This window comes from Leptopilina heterotoma, unplaced genomic scaffold (genome assembly GCF_015476425.1).
Source record: "Leptopilina heterotoma isolate Lh14 unplaced genomic scaffold, ASM1547642v1 Lhet_263, whole genome shotgun sequence".
Taxonomy (NCBI): domain Eukaryota; kingdom Metazoa; phylum Arthropoda; class Insecta; order Hymenoptera; family Figitidae; genus Leptopilina; species Leptopilina heterotoma.
Genome location: NW_025110973.1, coordinates 380,798 through 401,511, shown reverse-complemented (window position 1 = coordinate 401,511; position 20,714 = coordinate 380,798). Strand labels below are relative to the sequence as shown.

The following is a 20,714-nucleotide window of genomic DNA, read 5'->3' as shown; positions in this document are numbered from 1 at the left end:
TCCTCTAACCTCTACTTCACTACTTCTATTTTGATAAGATAATATTTAGTATATAAAATCTCCATTTAATTAATGAACCCATAATTTCTAATTTATGTGTTATGAACTGATATCTAATTTTTTCGGCACACATATTTATCTTCCTGTGTTTCTTTGTTTTCATAACAATACCCTTAAAGCCATATTCTTCATTCATATTCTCACTAACAGTTTCCCCGTAATAATGAGTTCGTACAACTTAAAATTTATTCTCCTCTTTTTCTTAGTGAATAGGTAAGAAAAAAATAAATTTTAACAACGCAATTATAAAAATTTGTATCACATTTCAAGTGAAGATATTTTTATATTTTATTGTCTCTCAGATTTGTAGATTCCATCGAAGACAACCTTCGATTTCCGCAAAACTTTTCAATAGGATCCGCAACGGCTTCTTATCAAGTTGAAGGCGGTTGGAATGCTAGTGGTAATAATACTTTTTGAAACTAAAAAGAAATTTGACAATTTACTAAGAAGGTAATTATTATACAATTATGTTTGTTGTACATATTTTTAAAAGACAAGGGTGAAAACATTTGGGATTGGTTTACACATCTAAAGCCTTCGAGAATATTCGATGAAAGTACTGGAGATGTTGCTTGTGACTCATACAGTAAATATAAAGAAGATGTGAAGATTTTGAAAAATATTGGTGTAAGTATATTTTTTTGATAAGTTACACTACCGGTGCGGTGGAAATTGCGCGCAAAAACACCTCGAGCTGATAAGTATGGGCTGAAAAAATTTTCGTTTCCGTCGAATATTAGAGAAGGAAGGCGCAAAATTTCCGCCGGTAGTGTATGTTCAAATTTTAGAAGCAGGCTTCGCACTCTTCTACTAAAAGCTACTATTTGCTACTTTTTTGGCTACTTTTTTGAGCCTAATGCTACTAAAAGCTACTTTTCTCAACAAATAGTCACACTTAGATTTTTAGTTTTCAAATTTCCATTTAAAAACAATGTTAAAAACTAAAATCGTTTAAGAAAAACGACCGTCATATAAGATATTAGAGAATAATTTTACCGACATTTACTCTATCAATAGTGACTGATTATAAATTGTGTTTAGATTTTCTTGCAAATGATAACCTTTAAATTCCCGATTTTTCCCGACTTTGTCCTAATTTTTCCCGCTTTTATTTTCTCATCAAATTTAAATTTATTTGATTTCGAACATAAATAAATCTACAAATGGTTTCAAAAATTTTTATTAGATTTTCTATGAATAATTAAATTGTTTTGAGGAGTTTCTTTAAATTTTTTGAAAATAATGTTTTTTTTAAGAATTTTAATTAAAAATTTGGAAAATAATTGAATTAAACAAAGAATTTTTTCAATTTTAAAAAAAAATCGTGTTTGTTCATAATTATAATTGAAAATTTGATTAATTCAATTTCATTAAAATTTATTGATACTAATTGAATTTCTGGAAAGAATTTTACTATTTATAAAAGTAATTGAATCCTTCCAGAAAGAATTGTTATTACATATTTATGAAAATAATTAAATGTTTCCGTAGAATTTTATTAAAATTTTTCAAAATAATTGAATTGTGGAGAACAATTTAATTATTTATAAATATAATTGAAATGCGAAGAGAATTTCAAAAAAAAATTTTAAACATAATTGAATTTTTGCGAAGAATTTTATTACTTTTGAAAATAATTGAATTGTTTTTTTTATAATTTTATGAAAATTTATGAAAATAAATAAATAAACGGGCATAGTTCCGTTTACTACTTAAATAAATAAATAAATAAATAATTGAATTCTTGTGAAGAATATTTTTCAAAAATAATATTCAAAAGAATTTAGTAAATCTGAAGAATTTTGATATTTATGGAAATAATAGAAATAATTGAATTCTTTCGACGAATTTTAATCAAATTTTTAAGAATAATTACATTTTTCAAGGAATTTGATTAGAATTGTATTAAAAATAATTTAATTTCTGCAATGAGTTTTATTATTTATGGAAATAATTGAATTATTGCGAGGATTTTATAAAAAAGTTTCAAATAATTGATTTTAAAAAAAAATTTAGAAACTCTATCTTTAATAATTCAATTCCTAATTTCCGTTTTCTTAGAAAATAATTGAATATTCGTGTAGAATTTTGTCAAAATTGTTTTTAAATAATTGAATTCTTTTTGGAAATTTTATTAAAATAGTAGACATACAAATTATTAAATTAAGAAAATTTTTTGAAAATAATTGAATTCTCGTTATTTATGAAAATAATTGAATTCTTGAGAAGAATTTTTTTTACAGTTTCTAAAAATAATTGAATTCTTTCGACGAATTTTAATAAAATTCTCAAGAATTCTCATTTTTCAAGTTTTACTATTTATGAAAATAATTGAATGTATTGCGAAGAAATTTTTAAAAATAAAATTATAATTACGGTGATTAACTTCCCTGGATTATTTTCGAAGAATTTAAATAAAATTCTTTAAAAGAAGTAAATTATTTTTACATAGAATGTAAAGAAATTTCAATTATATAAAAAATTTTCAATTATTTGTCTATAAAAATTCAATTATCTTGAAACAAGAGAATTAAAAAAATTTAAAAATCTTATTTTTCAAAATTTTCAAAAAAACTTTGCGAAAATTCAATTTTATTGAAAAATTTGAAGTGTATATATTTTTTTAAATTAACAAATAAAAATTTTAATTATTAATCTTCGCACTAGAAAACATGAATACATTAGAATGTGACTCCTTATAAAATTTAATTATTTATCAATTATTAAGTTAAAATATTTTGAAAATTCGATTTGTTAAAAAGTTTTCAATGAAATTCTTTAATAAAATTTATTATTTTCAGTTGAATTTCACGAAATTTTTATTAATTCGATAATTTTTTTGTAATTTATTTATTTACATACTATATTTAAATCAGTGACTGATTTTTAACTATAAAATTAATTATTTTTAACTAATTTAAATTTAGAGAACAGTATAAATATCTATGAAAATTGAAATAAAAAGCGATTTTTTAAACACAAATTAAAATGATAAAGTTCTTTCTAATTTGGTGAGAAAATTCCCGGGTTGGAATATAATTTCTGACTTATTCCCGGTTTTTCCCGGTCGAATTAAATTCCCGGATTTTCCGGTTAGTAGACACCCTGGAATATATGTATACTACTTTTTTCTGTCATCGAGGCTACTATTTCCTATTTTTTTTTTGTCATCGACGATACTTTTTCCTACTTTTTTTAAACTCATAATGGAGTGCGAAGCCTGTAGAAGTTAAAATATATATTAAGTATAGAATATGTTTACAATTAGTTTGATCACTACCGTTTTTCAATAAGTTGGTCACGAATTTTGCCAAATGGTTTCGCGAATAACGTCAGCAAAAACGGTATCAAATATTACGCTGACCTTCTCGACGAACTGAATTCAAAAGGTATTACACCCTATGTAACACTCTATCACTGGGATCATCCATCAATTTTGGAGAAATTAGGCGGATGGACCAATAAACTAATGGTCGAGTGGTTTGCCGATTACGCCAGAATAGTATTTCGGGAATTGGGTCCAAAAATAAAAATCTTCCTCACAGTCAACGAGCCAACGGTATTTTGTGGATTTGGTTATGGATCTTTGCAAAGAGCACCAGGTTAGGAGATACTTTAATTACTTCTGTTACTTTTCATGTCGTGAATATTTTAATTTCCATCAAATCGGAAGGAGAGCATATATTTAGGTGTATAAGGAAATAATTTCAAGAATATTTTTAAAGGTATAAACTTGCCAGGTTTGGGAAATTACTTATGTGTTCATAATGTCCTAAAAGCCCACGCTAGAGCATATCATATTTACGATAAAGAATTTCGTCCTCAACAAAATGGTCTAATTAGCATTGTACTACATTGCACTCGCTTCTATCCTGATGATCCTAATGACACTCTACTGGACGATATTGGATTTCAATTCTCCTGCGGATGGACAGCACATCCAATTTTTTCAAAAAATGGCGACTATCCAGAAATAATGAAGAATATAATAAGGAGGAAGAGTTTACTCCAAGGTTGGTCGCAATCCAGACTACCCAATTTCTCCCAAAAGTGGATTTCCTACATCAGGTAAATACTAACCATTCAAAAAGCACGAAATATAAATAATACCTTTAGATTCAAGTTGTGTTTCATTGCACTTAGGGGTACAGCTGACTTTTTCGCCTTAAATCACTATACGGCAAGAATTATACAAAATAGAACAGGATACATTGGACCGTTCTTTAACGATCTGGACATAAATTTAACCGTTGATCCAAATTGGCCAACAACTGAGAGCGAATATTTTTTTGTAAGTTGAGACTCTTTACTAGGTGAATAATAAAAAAAAAAACCTGATGTGCAAAAAAATTTCGCATTCTAGATCGTACCCGAGGGTTTTAGATCAATTCTCAATAGAATAAAGGAAGAGTACGCAAATCCACCGGTCTATGTAATGGAGAATGGATTTTCCAATTCAGCTGTTCTAGACGATGTGCAACGATTGAATGGTATAAAGGTTTATTTGAAGGCACTATTGATGGCTATTCATAAGGATGGTTGTAATGTCAAGGCGTACACTGTTTGGAGTCTTCTTGATAATTTCGAATGGGATAGAGGATACAGGTAATATTTCAATCATTTTGATTATCGAGACAAGGAACTGAATTTCTTTATTTCTTTAATTTATCAAAAGATTAAATCTGATTAGATCTGTAACAAATTGTTTTGATCTTGAAATTCTTTACACGATAGATTACGTATTCAATAGTGCTGATAAAGATTTGAAGTTCAAATATTTAGCGGGGCGTGTATATTAGCGTAAAAAAATTTTTAACGAGATAAATAGATAAAAAGATAAGTAAATAAAATAAAGAAAAATAGAAATAAATTCTATTTAATTTAAGAAATATTTTGCTGTAAGCTTTCAACTATTTTGCAACATTTCGTAATATGCTTGCAAGAATCTTTTATCTCAAGATTGTAGGGACTTTTTATGGCAAGCTACATTTTTAAAATTCAAAATGGCGGATCCAATATGGCGGACCGCAATTTTTAAAATTTCTAAAATTAGCCGAAATATAGGAGCTCAGAGGTTTTTGGGGTCAGGGATTTTGAATCTTAAATTAGATTTTTAAAATTCAAAATGGCGGATCCAATATGGCGGACCGCAATTTTGAAAAATTCGTTAAATTTGACTAAATCTTATAATTCTCTGATTTTTTAAGGCCGCTAATTTCAGCATTCACTTTTTTAAATTTCAGCCGTTAATGGATTATTAAGTATTTTAATTTTTAGCAATTGTTTCTTGAATTTTAATTTTTCCTTGAATTGTTACTTATACAAATATTTAATATTTATAAAAACGAAAAAAATTTTAAAGTAGTAAACATTTTCTTTTTGCCTTCATCTATTATTATATAATTGATATAATATTTTCTAGTGAACGTTTTGGAATTGTACATGTTGATTTTAACGACCCCGACAGAAAGAGAACATTAAAACAATCTGCAATGTGGTTAAAAAGTATGCTATCAAAACGGGACCTTAACGCAGCCGATAATACTGTTTATTAAAGAAAAAAAAATTATTTTCTCAGGTAACTTTTTTCACTTGGACACAATAAAATTCTTTAAAAAATTCCCCTCTTGGAAATTCTACATCGGAATATTCTGAGAATATTTTCCGCTGGGGTATTTTTAAAAAATTTTTCAAGACAATTTTCCAAGAAAATTTCAATTAATTTAAAATAATTAAAAATTTTGGAAATGTATTGAAATTTCAGGATATTTTCGACAAGAAAACAATTATTGGAACCCAGTCGAAAATCTGATGAATTTTCCAGAGGATTTTTGAAGAAATAAAAATTTTTTTTGCATTCATTTGAATTTTTAACATTTTACTTGGAAAAATATGCGTTTTAAATTTATTCAACAGTGATAATATTTTAAGTAGTAAAATATTTATTATTTTTTTTTTCAGATTATGCTATGTGGAAATGATGCAAGTTCATGAAAAATTTTTTATATTGCTATATTTTTTTACTCATCTTTAAGTTTAAATAAAATGTGTATAGAATTTTTATGCAGTTACGAAAGTTTTTCTTCCATTTTCAGCCACTGTTGTTGTAAAATTTTTAAAATAGTTTAAGTGCTAAAAAATTAAGGTACGGTATTGAATATTTTATGTAAAAATTAGTTCGGTCAAACTAGCGACCCGCCGGCCGCCAGCCATCAGAAGAATCCATAGGCGCCGACACACATATATGTGTGGAAAATGAAAATTGGTCCTAGCCAGGTCCTACCTATTTTGCCCTGTTAATAGCTTGGTCCTAGGTTGGCAGTGTAGGTTGGACCAACAATGGGTGGTGATGCGTTTCTAGCCTGGTCCTAACTTGGGAGCCTAGTTATGACCAGTTTATTTATATATTTTATTATTATTTTAATTAGCTTATAATATTTGCTAAAGAAATAACCTAAATTATTAATAATAAGTATTAGTTTTAATTAATTATTATTTTTTTCAATTAAATGATGACCAAAAGCGAATTCATAAATAATGTTAGTATATGTAGAGATTAATATATATTCCTCTAATATATATACATTAAAAATTATAAAAAAAATTAGAAATTTGTTAATTAAATTATTTTACAGTATATATAATCATTAAATTGCATACTTATACGAATACAATTCAGAAAAATCGGAATAAACGCAAACCTAAGATGTAAATAAAATCTAACGCACGCGGGAATCGAACCTACGACCTACGGACTACGAGACTAACGCCCTAACCACTATGCTAATGAAACTAGTTAAGATCAAAATTTTTATTGTCAGTGACTTGTGGACTTGCTTTTGATGATTCAATATAGTAATTATTGACACTAATACACGATAATAAATAAAAAAAATAGTTTAACAACAACAATAATAATAAAATAATATCCAAATATAAAAATTCAAAAATTAATATTTTTATATTATATCAAGAAAAAAAATATCTATACATTTTCGTTAAAAACAGGTTTTTCATTGTTCTCAATCATTTTTAACATTAATTTCTTGGTCTAAAAAAAGTATTCGTCTGTTGGACTTGGAAACTTTTCCTAATTAATTAAGCGGGTGATCCGCTTTTTAAAAAAATGTCAAAAAAATTTATGTTAAAAACACGTTTTTCATTATTCTAAATCATTTTAAGCATTCATTTTTTGTTGCAAAAAATTTTTTAGACTTGGACTTAGAAATTTTTGCTAATGAAACTAGGAAGCCCAGGTAGGTCCTGGGTTGGACCTGGGTGGGTCAGCTCACATTCGAATTGCAATATCTCTTACTGATTAGCACCAACTTAAACGAAACTTAAAATCAGCGAACGAAATTAGAAATATATTTTACTATACTGATAATTATATTGCAGTCTGTATCTGTTTAAATAAATAAATAAATTTTGCTGTTTTATTAACTTTTGTAACAAATTACTTAAAAATTTGCAGTTTTTTATCTAACTTCGCGATTATTACACTTGAGTAGTGAAATATGAAGATAATTTATAATTTTAACAATTCAGCATTTGTTTAAACAAAAAATTGTTGTTATTTATTAATTCTTAAGACAATAAATCGTCTAGACACTTGTAGTCTTTTAAAATTTTGCAATTAACTAATCTGAGTATTTACTTATTGCAAAATTAGCAAAAACTGCTAGTTTCTAGGTAGATTGTGTAAAAAGTTAGTGAATAACAATTATTTGTTTAAACAATTGCTGAATTAATAAATTAATAAATTAACTTTATTTTATAGTATTTGTATAATTTTCTGATTTATGTCAAACAATAAAATGTTTAAACAAATATGATTATCAATTAATTTTATAAATATTAATTGAGAATATTTATCAATTTTTATATGTTTTTCATGTATCAATTTTGACACTTTATTTTCCTAAAAAATTTTCTAAGTCATAACTGGATCTCCTAGCTAGTACCAAGTTAGGACCAGCCCAGAATATATAAAAAGGGGTTGCCAAGTTAGGTCCAAGTTAGGGCCAATAATCATTTTAGGCATAGCATAGTGATTTCTACACGGCTAGTAGCGCAGTGGCCTTATACGGTTCAATCAACGCAAAATAACGTACGCTAGCTATTACAGTTTATTGAAAAAAATTGCAAGAGTCACATTTTAAAGAGCAATAATGCCCTTTTAACTTGTGACCAAAAAACAAAGAATTGGTCAAAAATTATTCGAGTTATGAATTTTTTTCCGATTTTTTTTACAATTTTCGTTTTTCTGATACGGGCGGGTGGGGACGCTGGCTATCAAAAATTTATTTAAAAAATTTTTAATTGTCACATTTTAAGGAGCATTAATTCTTCTTTAATTTGCGACCAAGAAAGAAAGAATTGGTCAAAAATTATTCGAGTTATGAATTTTTTCCGATTTTTTTTTTCCAATTTTCGTTTTTCTGATACGGACGGGTGGGGACGCTGGCTATCAAAAATTAATTGAAAAAATTCTTATTGGTCCAATGAAAAGAAGCATTAATCCCTCTTTAATTTGCGACCAAGGAGCAAAGAATTGGTAAAAAATTATTCAAGTTATGAATTTTTTTCCGATTTTTTTTTCAATTTTCGTTTTTCTGATACGGGCGGGTGGGGCCGCTAGCTATCAAAAATTTATTTAAAATATTTTTAATTGTCACATTCTAAGGAGCATTAATCCTTCTTTAATTTGCGACCAAGAAAAAAAGAATTGGTCAAAAATTATTCGAGTTATGAATTTTTTCCGATTTTTTTTTCCAATTTTCGTTTTTCTGATACGGACGGGTGGGGACGCTGGCTATCAAAAATTAATTCAAAAAATTCTTATTGGTCCAATGAAAAGAAGCATTAATCCCTCTTTAATTTGCGACCAAGGAGCAAAGAATTGGTCAAAAATTATTCGAGTTATGAATTTTTTTCCGATTTTTTTTCAATTTTTGTTTTTCTGATACGGGCGGGTGGGGACGCTGGCTATCAAAAATTTATTTAAAAAATTTTTAATTGTCACATTTTAAGAAGCATTAATTCTTCTTTAATTTGCGACCAAGAAAGAAAGAATTGGTCAAAAATTTTTCGAGTTATGAATTTTTTCCGATTTTTTTTCCAATTTTCGTTTTTCTGATACGGGCGGGTGGGGACGCTGGCTATCAAAAATTATTTTAAAAAATTCTTATTGGTCCAATGAAAAGAAGCATTAATCCCTCTTTAATTTGCGACCAAGGAGCAAAGAATTGGTCAATAATTTTTCGAGTTATGAATTTTTTTCCGATTTTCTTACCAATTTTCGTTTTTCTGATACGGGCGGGTGGGGACGCTGGCTATCAAAAATTTATTTAAAAAATTTTTAATTGTCACATTTTAAGGAGCATTAATTCTTTTTTAATTTGCGACCAAGAAAGAAAGAATTGGTCAAAAATTATTCGAGTTATGAATTTTTTCCGATTTTTTTTCCAATTTTCGTTTTTCTGATACGGACGGGTGGGGACGCTGGCTATCAAAAATTAATTCAAAAAATTCTTATTGGTCCAATGAAAAGAAGCATTAATCCCTCTTTAATTTGCGACCAAGGAGCAAAGAATTGGTCAAAAATTATTCGAGTTATGAATTTTTTTCTGATTTTTTTTTCAATTTTCGTTTTTCTGATACGGGCGGGTGGGGACGCTGGCTATCAAAAATTTATTTAAAAAATTTTTAATTGTCACATTTTAAGAAGCATTAATCCCTCTTTAATTTGCGACAAAGGAGCAAAGAATTGGTCAAAAATTATTCGAGTTATGAATTTTTTTCCGATTTTTTTTCCAATTTTCGTTTTTCTGATACGGGCGGTTGGGGACGCTGGCTATCAAAAATTATTTTAAAAAATTCTTATTGGTCCAATGAAAAGAAGCATTAATCCCTCTTTAATTTGCGACCAAGGAGCAAAGAATTGGTCAATAATTTTTCGAGTTATGAATTTTTTTCCGATTTTCTTACCAATTTTCGTTTTTCTGATACGGGCGGGTGGGGACGCTGGCTATCAAAAATTAATTCAAAAAATTCTTATTGGTCCAATGAAAAGAAGCATTAATCCCTCTTTAATTTGCGACCAAGGAGCAAAGAATTGGTCAATAATTTTTCGAGTTATGAATTTTTTTCCGATTTTCTTACCAATTTTCGTTTTTCTGATACGGTCGGGTGGGGACGCTGGCTATCAAAAATTTATTTAAAAAATTTTTAATTGTCACATTTTAAGGAGCATTAATTCTACTTTAATTTGCGACCAAGAAAGAAAGAATTCGTCAAAAATAATTCGAGTTATAAATTTTTTTCCGATTTTCTTACCAATTTTCGTTTTTCTGATACGGTCGGGTGGGGACGCTGGCTATCAAAAATTTATTTAAAAAATTTTTAATTGTCACATTTTAAGGAGCATTAATTCTACTTTAATTTGCGACCAAGAAAGAAAGAATTCGTCAAAAATTATTCGAGTTATGAATTTTTTTCCGATTTTCTTACCAATTTTCGTTTTTCTGATACGGGCGGGTGGGGACGCTGGCTATCAAAAATTTATTTAAAATATTTTTAATTGTCACATTTTCAAAAACATTAATCCTTCTTTAATTTGCGACCAAGAAAGAAAGAATTGGTCAAAAATTATTCGAGTTATGAATTTTTTCCGATTTTTTTTCCAATTTTCGTTTTTCTGATACGGGCGGGTGGGGACGCTGGCTATCAAAAATTAATTTAAAAAATTCTTATTGGTCCAATGAAAAGAAGCATTAATCCCTCTTTAATTTGCGAACAAAGAGCAAAGAATCGGTCAATAATTTTTCGAGTTATGAATTTTTTTCCGATTTTCTTACCAATTTTCGTTTTTCTGATACGGGCGGGTGGGGACGCTGGCTATCAAAAATTAATTTAAAAAATTCTTATTGGTCCAATGAAAAGAAGCATTAATCCCTCTTTAATTTGCGACCAAGGAGCAAAGAATTGATCAATAATTTTTCGAGTTATGAATTTTTTTCCGATTTTCTTACCAATTTTCGTTTTTCTGATACGGGCGGGTAGGGACGCTGGCTATCAAAAATTTATTTAAAATATTTTTAATTGTCACATTTTCAAAAACATTAATCCTTCTTTAATTTGCGACCAAGAAAGAAAGAATTGGTCAATAATTTTTCGAGTTATGAATTTTTTTCCGATTTTCTTACCAATTTTCGTTTTTCTGATACGGGCGGGTGGGGACGCTGGCTATCAAAAATTTATTTAAAAAATTTTTAATTGTCACATTTTAAGGAGCATTAACTCTACTTTAATTTGCGACCAAGAAAGATAGAATTGGTTAAAAATTATTCGAGTTATGAATTTTTTTCCGATTTTTTTTCCAATTTTCGTTTTTCTGATACGTGCGGGTAGGGACGCTTGCTATCAAAAATTTATTTAAAATATTTTTAATTGTCACATTTTTAAAAACATTAATCCTTCTTTAATTTTCGACCAAGAAAGAAAGAATTGGTCAAAACTTATTCGAGTTATGAATTTTTTTCCGATTTTTTTTCCAATTTTCGTTCTTCTGATACGGGCGGGTGGGGACGCTGACTATCAAAAATTTATTTAAAATATTTTTAATTGTCACATTAAAAAGCATTAATTCTTCTTTAATTTGCTACCAAGAAAGAAAGAATTGGTCAAAAATTATTCGAGTTATGAATTTTTTCCGATTTTTTTTCCAATTTTCGTTTTTCTGATACGGGCGGGTGGGGACGCTGGCTATCAAAAATTATTTTACACAATTCTTATTGGTCCAATGAAAAAAAGCATTAATCCCTCTTTAATTTGCGACAAAGGAGCAAAGAATTGGTCAATAATTTTTCGAGTTATGAATTTTTTTCCGATTTTCTTACCAATTTTCGTTTTTCTGATACGGGCGGGTGGGGACGCTGGCTATCAAAAATTTATTTAAAATATTTTTAATTGTCACATTATAAAAAGCATTAATACTTCTTTAATTTTCGACCAAGGAGCAAAGAATTGGTCAATAATTTTTCGAGTTATAAATTTTTTTCCGATTTTCTTACCAATTTTCGTTTTTCTGATACGGGCGGGTGGGGACGCTGGCTATCAAAAATTAATTCAAAAAATTCTTATTGGTCCAATAAAAAGAAGCATTAATCCCTCTTTAATTTGCGACCAAGGAGCAAAGAATTGGTCAAAAATTATTCGAGTTATGAATTTTTTTCCGATTTTTTTTTCAATTTTCGTTTTTCTGATACGGGCGGGTGGGGACGCTGGCTATCAAAAATTTATTTAAAAAATTTTTAATTGTCACATTTTAAGGAGCATTAATTCTTCTTTAATTTGCGACCAAGAATAAAAGAATTGGTCAAAAATTTTTCGAGCTATGAATTTTTTCCGATTTATTTTCCAATTTTCGTTTTTCTGATACGGGCGGGTAGGGACGCTGGCTATCAAAAATTAATTTAAAAAATTACTATTGGTCCAATGAAAAGAAGCATTAATCCCTCTTTAATTTGCGAACAAAGAGCAAAGAATCGGTCAATAATTTTTCGAGTTATGAATTTTTTTCCGATTTTCTTACCAATTTTCGTTTTTCTGATACGGGCGGGTGGGGACGCTGGCTATCAAAAATTAATTTAAAAAATTCTTATTGGTCCAATGAAAAGAAGCATTAATCCCTCTTTAATTTGCGACCAAGGAGCAAAGAATTGATCAATAATTTTTCGAGTTATGAATTTTTTTCCGATTTTCTTACCAATTTTCGTTTTTCTGATACGGGCGGGTAGGGACGCTGGCTATCAAAAATTTATTTAAAATATTTTTAATTGTCACATTTTCAAAAACATTAATCCTTCTTTAATTTGCGACCAAGAAAGAAAGAATTGGTCAATAATTTTTCGAGTTATGAATTTTTTTCCGATTTTCTTACCAATTTTCGTTTTTCTGATACGGGCGGGTGGGGACGCTGGCTATCAAAAATTTATTTAAAAAATTTTTAATTGTCACATTTTAAGGAGCATTAATTCTACTTTAATTTGCGACCAAGAAAGAAAGAATTGGTCAAAAATTATTCGAGTTATGAATTTTTTTCCGATTTTTTTTCCAATTTTCGTTTTTCTGATACGGGCGGGTGGGGACGCTGTCTATCAAAAATTTATTTAAAATATTTTTAATTGTCACATTATAAAAAGCATTAATTCTTCTTTAATTTGCGACCAAGAAAGAATGAATTGGTCAAAAATTATTCGAGCTATGAATTTTTTCCGATTTATTTTCCAATTTTCGTTTTTCTGATACGGGCGGGTAGGGACGCTGGCTATCAAAAATTAATTTAAAAAATTCTTATTGGTCCAATGAAAAGAAGCATTAATCCCTCTTTAATTTGCGAACAAAGAGCAAAGAATCGGTCAATAATTTTTCGAGTTATGAATTTTTTTCCGATTTTCTTACCAATTTTCGTTTTTCTGATACGGGCGGGTGGGGACGCTGGCTATCAAAAATTAATTTAAAAAATTCTTATTGGTCCAATGAAAAGAAGCATTAATCCCTCTTTAATTTGCGACCAAGGAGCAAAGAATTGATCAATAATTTTTCGAGTTATGAATTTTTTTCCGATTTTCTTACCAATTTTCGTTTTTCTGATACGGGCGGGTAGGGACGCTGGCTATCAAAAATTTATTTAAAATATTTTTAATTGTCACATTTTCAAAAACATTAATCCTTCTTTAATTTGCGACCAAGAAAGAAAGAATTGGTCAATAATTTTTCGAGTTATGAATTTTTTTCCGATTTTCTTACCAATTTTCGTTTTTCTGATACGGGCGGGTGGGGACGCTGGCTATCAAAAATTTATTTAAAAAATTTTTAATTGTCACATTTTAAGGAGCATTAATTCTACTTTAATTTGCGACCAAGAAAGAAAGAATTGGTCAAAAATTATTCGAGTTATGAATTTTTTTCCGATTTTTTTTCCAATTTTCGTTTTTCTGATACGGGCGGGTGGGGACGCTGTCTATCAAAAATTTATTTAAAATATTTTTAATTGTCACATTATAAAAAGCATTAATTCTTCTTTAATTTGCGACCAAGAAAGAATGAATTGGTCAAAAATTATTCGAGTTATGAATTTTTTCCGATTTTTTTTCCAATTTTCGTTTTTCTGATACGGGAGGGTGGGGACGCTGGCTATCAAAAATTAATTTAAAAAATTCTTATTGGTTCAATGAAAAGAAGCATTAATCCCTCTTTAATTTGCGATCAAGGAGCAAAGAATTGGTCAAAAATTATTCGAGTTATGAATTTTTTCCGATTTTTTTTCCAATTTTCGTTTTTCTGATAGGGGCGGGTAGGGACGCTGGCTATCAAAAATTTATTTAAAATATTTTTAATTGTCACATTATAAAAAGCATTAATTCTTCTTTAATTTGCGACCAAGGAGCAAAGAATTGGTCAATAATTTTTCGAGTTATGAATTTTTTTCTGATTTTCTTACCAATTTTCGTTTTTCTGATACGGGCGGGTGGGGACGCTGGCTATCAAAAATTTATTTAAAAAATTTTTAATTGTCACATTTTAAGGAGCATTAATTCTTCTTTAATTTGCGACCAAGAAAGAAAGAATTGGTCAAAAATTATTCGAGTTATGAATTTTTTTCCGATTTTTTTTCCAATTTTCGTTTTTCTGATACGGGCGGGTAGGGACGCTGGCTATCAAAAATTTATTTAAAATATTTTTAATTGTCACATTATAAAAAGCATTAATTCTTCTTTAATTTGCGACCAAGGAGCAAAGAATTGGTCAATAATTTTTCGAGTTATAAATTTTTTTCCGATTTTCTTACCAATTTTCGTTTTTCTGATACGGGCGGGTGGGGACGCTGGCTATCAAAAATTTATTTAAAATATTTTTAATTGTCACATTTTCAAAAACATTAATCCTTCTTTAATTTGCGACCAAGAAACAAAGAATTGGTCAAAAATTTTTCGAGTTATGAATTTTTTTCCGATTTTTTTTCTAATTTTCGTTTTTCTGATACGGGCGGGTGGGGACGCTGGCTATCAAAAATTTATTTAAAAAATTCTTATTGGTCCAATGAAAAGAAGCATTAATCCCTCTTTAATTTGCGAACAAAGAGCAAAGAATCGGTCAATAATTTTTCGAGTTATGAATTTTTTTCCGATTTTCTTACCAATTTTCGTTTTTCTGATACGGGCGGGTGGGGACGCTGGCTATCAAAAATTAATTTAAAAAATTCTTATTGGTCCAATGAAAAGAAGCATTAATCCCTCTTTAATTTGCGACCAAGGAGCAAAGAATTGATCAATAATTTTTCGAGTTATGAATTTTTTTCCGATTTTCTTACCAATTTTCGTTTTTCTGATACGGGCGGGTAGGGACGCTGGCTATCAAAAATTTATTTAAAATATTTTTAATTGTCACATTTTCAAAAACATTAATCCTTCTTTAATTTGCGACCAAGAAAGAAAGAATTGGTCAATAATTTTTCGAGTTATGAATTTTTTTCCGATTTTCTTACCAATTTTCGTTTTTCTGATACGGGCGGGTGGGGACGCTGGCTATCAAAAATTTATTTAAAAAATTTTTAATTGTCACATTTTAAGGAGCATTAACTCTACTTTAATTTGCGACCAAGAAAGATAGAATTGGTTAAAAATTATTCGAGTTATGAATTTTTTTCCGATTTTTTTTCCAATTTTCGTTTTTCTGATACGTGCGGGTAGGGACGCTTGCTATCAAAAATTTATTTAAAATATTTTTAATTGTCACATTTTTAAAAACATTAATCCTTCTTTAATTTTCGACCAAGAAAGAAAGAATTGGTCAAAAATTATTCGAGTTATGAATTTTTTTCCGATTTTTTTTCCAATTTTCGTTCTTCTGATACGGGCGGGTGGGGACGCTGACTATCAAAAATTTATTTAAAATATTTTTAATTGTCACATTAAAAAGCATTAATTCTTCTTTAATTTGCTACCAAGAAAGAAAGAATTGGTCAAAAATTATTCGAGTTATGAATTTTTTCCGATTTTTTTTCCAATTTTCGTTTTTCTGATACGGGCGGGTGGGGACGCTGGCTATCAAAAATTATTTTACACAATTCTTATTGGTCCAATGAAAAAAAGCATTAATCCCTCTTTAATTTGCGACAAAGGAGCAAAGAATTGGTCAATAATTTTTCGAGTTATGAATTTTTTTCCGATTTTCTTACCAATTTTCGTTTTTCTGATACGGGCGGGTGGGGACGCTGGCTATCAAAAATTTATTTAAAATATTTTTAATTGTCACATTATAAAAAGCATTAATACTTCTTTAATTTTCGACCAAGGAGCAAAGAATTGGTCAATAATTTTTCGAGTTATAAATTTTTTTCCGATTTTCTTACCAATTTTCGTTTTTCTGATACGGGCGGGTGGGGACGCTGGCTATCAAAAATTAATTCAAAAAATTCTTATTGGTCCAATAAAAAGAAGCATTAATCCCTCTTTAATTTGCGACCAAGGAGCAAAGAATTGGTCAAAAATTATTCGAGTTATGAATTTTTTTCCGATTTTTTTTTCAATTTTTGTTTTTCTGATACGGGCGGGTGGGGACGCTGGCTATCAAAAATTTATTTAAAAAATTTTTAATTGTCACATTTTAAGGAGCATTAATTCTTCTTTAATTTGCGACCAAGAATAAAAGAATTGGTCTAAAAATTTTCGAGCTATGAATTTTTTCCGATTTATTTTCCAATTTTCGTTTTTCTGATACGGGCGGGTAGGGACGCTGGCTATCAAAAATTAATTTAAAAAATTACTATTGGTCCAATGAAAAGAAGCATTAATCCCTCTTTAATTTGCGAACAAAGAGCAAAGAATCGGTCAATAATTTTTCGAGTTATGAATTTTTTTCCGATTTTCTTACCAATTTTCGTTTTTCTGATACGGGCGGGTGGGGACGCTGGCTATCAAAAATTAATTTAAAAAATTCTTATTGGTCCAATGAAAAGAAGCATTAATCCCTCTTTAATTTGCGACCAAGGAGCAAAGAATTGATCAATAATTTTTCGAGTTATGAATTTTTTTCCGATTTTCTTACCAATTTTCGTTTTTCTGATACGGGCGGGTAGGGACGCTGGCTATCAAAAATTTATTTAAAATATTTTTAATTGTCACATTTTCAAAAACATTAATCCTTCTTTAATTTGCGACCAAGAAAGAAAGAATTGGTCAATAATTTTTCGAGTTATGAATTTTTTTCCGATTTTCTTACCAATTTTCGTTTTTCTGATACGGGCGGGTGGGGACGCTGGCTATCAAAAATTTATTTAAAAAATTTTTAATTGTCACATTTTAAGGAGCATTAATTCTACTTTAATTTGCGACCAAGAAAGAAAGAATTGGTCAAAAATTATTCGAGTTATGAATTTTTTTCCGATTTTTTTTTCCAATTTTCGTTTTTCTGATACGGGCGGGTGGGGACGCTGTCTATCAAAAATTTATTTAAAATATTTTTAATTGTCACATTATAAAAAGCATTAATTCTTCTTTAATTTGCGACCAAGAAAGAATGAATTGGTCAAAAATTATTCGAGTTATGAATTTTTTCCGATTTTTTTTCCAATTTTCGTTTTTCTGATACGGGAGGGTGGGGACGCTGGCTATCAAAAATTAATTTAAAAAATTCTTATTGGTTCAATGAAAAGAAGCATTAATCCCTCTTTAATTTGCGATCAAGGAGCAAAGAATTGGTCAAAAATTATTCGAGTTATGAATTTTTTCCGATTTTTTTTCCAATTTTCGTTTTTCTGATAGGGGCGGGTAGGGACGCTGGCTATCAAAAATTTATTTAAAATATTTTTAATTGTCACATTATAAAAAGCATTAATTCTTCTTTAATTTGCGACCAAGGAGCAAAGAATTGGTCAATAATTTTTCGAGTTATGAATTTTTTTCTGATTTTCTTACCAATTTTCGTTTTTCTGATACGGGCGGGTGGGGACGCTGGCTATCAAAAATTTATTTAAAAAATTTTTAATTGTCACATTTTAAGGAGCATTAATTCTTCTTTAATTTGCGACCAAGAAAGAAAGAATTGGTCAAAAATTATTCGAGTTATGAATTTTTTTCCGATTTTTTTTCCAATTTTCGTTTTTCTGATACGGGCGGGTAGGGACGCTGGCTATCAAAAATTTATTTAAAATATTTTTAATTGTCACATTATAAAAAGCATTAATTCTTCTTTAATTTGCGACCAAGGAGCAAAGAATTGGTCAATAATTTTTCGAGTTATAAATTTTTTTCCGATTTTCTTACCAATTTTCGTTTTTCTGATACGGGCGGGTGGGGACGCTGGCTATCAAAAATTTATTTAAAATATTTTTAATTGTCACATTTTCAAAAACATTAATCCTTCTTTAATTTGCGACCAAGAAACAAAGAATTGGTCAAAAATTTTTCGAGTTATGAATTTTTTTCCGATTTTTTTTCTAATTTTCGTTTTTCTGATACGGGCGGGTGGGGACGCTGGCTTTAAAAAATTTATTTAAAAAACTTTTAATTGTCACATTTTAAGGAGCATTAATCCCTCTTTAATTTCCTTTTTATTTCTTGGTCACAAATTAAAGGGGGATTATTGCTCTTAAAAATGTGACTATTGCAATTTTTTTCTATAAACTGTAATAGCTAGCGTACGTTGTTTTGCGTTGATTGAACGGTATAGGGCCACCGCGCAACTATGTGTATCGGCGCCTATGGATTCTTCTGATGGCTGGCGGCCGGCGGGTCACTAGTTTCACCGAGCCGTAAAAATTAAAGAAAAGGATATAAATAAGTTAATGAACTAATTTGTTAGTTTATAAAATGATTTATTACATTTAACAAATTAATTAATACTCGTACTTAAATATTAAGTCATTTTAAATATTTATGAATTTAAAAAATTAATTTTTAAATTTTATAAATTTATTAAGTGTTTAATTAAATCAAATTATGATTTAAATAAATAAATTAATGATTGTATCAATTGTTTCAACTGTTTTTTAGTGCTGTTGATTTCAAATTGAAAATTAAAAATGGTGGATCCAATATAGAGGCCATAACAATTTTTTCGGTTGATTATAATAATTAATTTAAATTACAAATTAGATGTTTTTAATATGTACGTTAATTACCGAATTTGATGTCAGTTTTCGAAAATCATCATTTAAAAATCTAAATATGCTGAAATTAAATTCAGTTAATATTTTCCAAATATTTTCTATTTTTTCAGAAAGTGGTTTCGAAAAAATGAGATTCATCATCTTCGGAATTATTCCAGCAATTCTTCTACTTTCATTTGGGTAAAAAAAACATAATTTTTACAAAATATTTTTTAAAAATAAATTTATTCTTTAACTCTCCAAACATTTAAAAAAAAATAAAAAACATACTTTTATAAAAAAGTAAAAAAAAAAATTGTTTATTTTAAAAAATTTTAGATTTATGAAGAAAACTGCAAGCGCTTCAATGGTAGGAAACTCAAGAAATAAACATGTAAATGAATTTTCAAAATTTGGTTATAACATTAATGGACATTATAAAGCAAAAGAGGGAAATGAATATGGAAAGCATGAAAAAATTGGTGGAAAAAATGAAAATTATATGGGACAAAATTATGGAACATACGAGCATGGAAATAGAGCTAATATTCGAAATAGAATTATAAAAAAAATTAATGAACGCGATAATGCAGTAACTGGTTGGCATTTAAAGGCAACTAAGTTAATTAATAAAATTTATGAAATTTTAGAAATTGTTCATCCTTTAAAACTATTGAAAGCTCTTCAATAAATGATGATTCACTTTTTTTCTGAAACTTTTTGATAAAGAAGAAAAGAAAAAATTTATTGCGAAATAAATATATGAAAATTTTATAAAAGAAAATAATGAAAAATTTAAAAAAATAAATGAAATGGTATTATTTTGAAGAAATCTGATAAATTCATGTATTTAATGCCTATTTTGTTGTTAATAAAGTTTACAATGTATTAATTGAGAATTATTTTGAGTTTTTATTCACAATATTCCTTGAAAGTCAAAATATTGAATTGTAGATTAATTTTACACTTTTAAAATTTTTCAGGTCAAAAATTATAGTTATTGAAAATTTGTGAAAGAAATATTTTATATACTCTAAAATTTAAAAAATTTTCGAAAAAATGAAAAACATTTTTAAAAAAATTTTTTTTTTTATTAACAACAATTCCAATTGGGTTTGAAACATTTTTTATTGTAAACTACAGATAAAAATTAACACGAATATAAAATTTTTAAATCTTATGGTAAAAAATTGTAAAAGTTAAGAGAAAAATCATTTTTCTTTTCGAATTTTTTCGAATAAAATTATTTATATTTTAAATTCTATCAGATTCGCTATAATTTTAAAAATAACCTAGGTACATGTAAAAATTGTCAAAAAATTTTTTTTTCAATTTAAAATATAGAAAAGCATTTTTTTAAAGATTGTTTTAGTTCTTCAAAACAATTTTTTGATTCAAAAAACAAAATTTAATGAATAAACCTTTTAAAATTAAGTTCACTGCATTTTTTTGAAAAATAAAAATATATATATTTATTTTTTTTGAAATAAAAAAATAC

The 20,714-nt window shown here is 28.1% G+C and overlaps 1 protein-coding gene across 3 annotated transcripts; it reads left to right on the top strand.

The window, feature by feature from the left end:
- Positions 1 to 20,115, top strand: LOC122503519 (myrosinase 1-like). Of its 3 annotated transcripts, none has more exons than XR_006301752.1 (11): positions 1 to 273; positions 363 to 463; positions 557 to 690; positions 3,332 to 3,665; positions 3,804 to 4,131; positions 4,207 to 4,354; positions 4,427 to 4,668; positions 5,486 to 5,641; positions 6,025 to 6,208; positions 19,348 to 19,417; positions 19,556 to 20,115. XR_006301752.1 is itself a non-coding variant. In XM_043614090.1 (9 exons), the coding sequence occupies exons 1-8, from the start codon at positions 95 to 97 to the stop codon at positions 5,616 to 5,618; spliced, it is 1,614 nt and encodes a 537-aa protein (XP_043470025.1). In that variant the 5' UTR covers positions 1 to 94; the 3' UTR covers positions 5,619 to 5,641; positions 5,828 to 5,956. The 3 variants fall into 3 exon arrangements, 1 of the variants encoding a protein (XP_043470025.1); XR_006301751.1 differs by having other exon boundaries at positions 3,789 to 4,131; XM_043614090.1 differs by lacking the exons at positions 6,025 to 6,208; positions 19,348 to 19,417; positions 19,556 to 20,115 and adding an exon at positions 5,828 to 5,956 and having other exon boundaries at positions 3,789 to 4,131.
- The last annotated feature ends 599 nt before the right edge of the window (positions 20,116 to 20,714 follow it).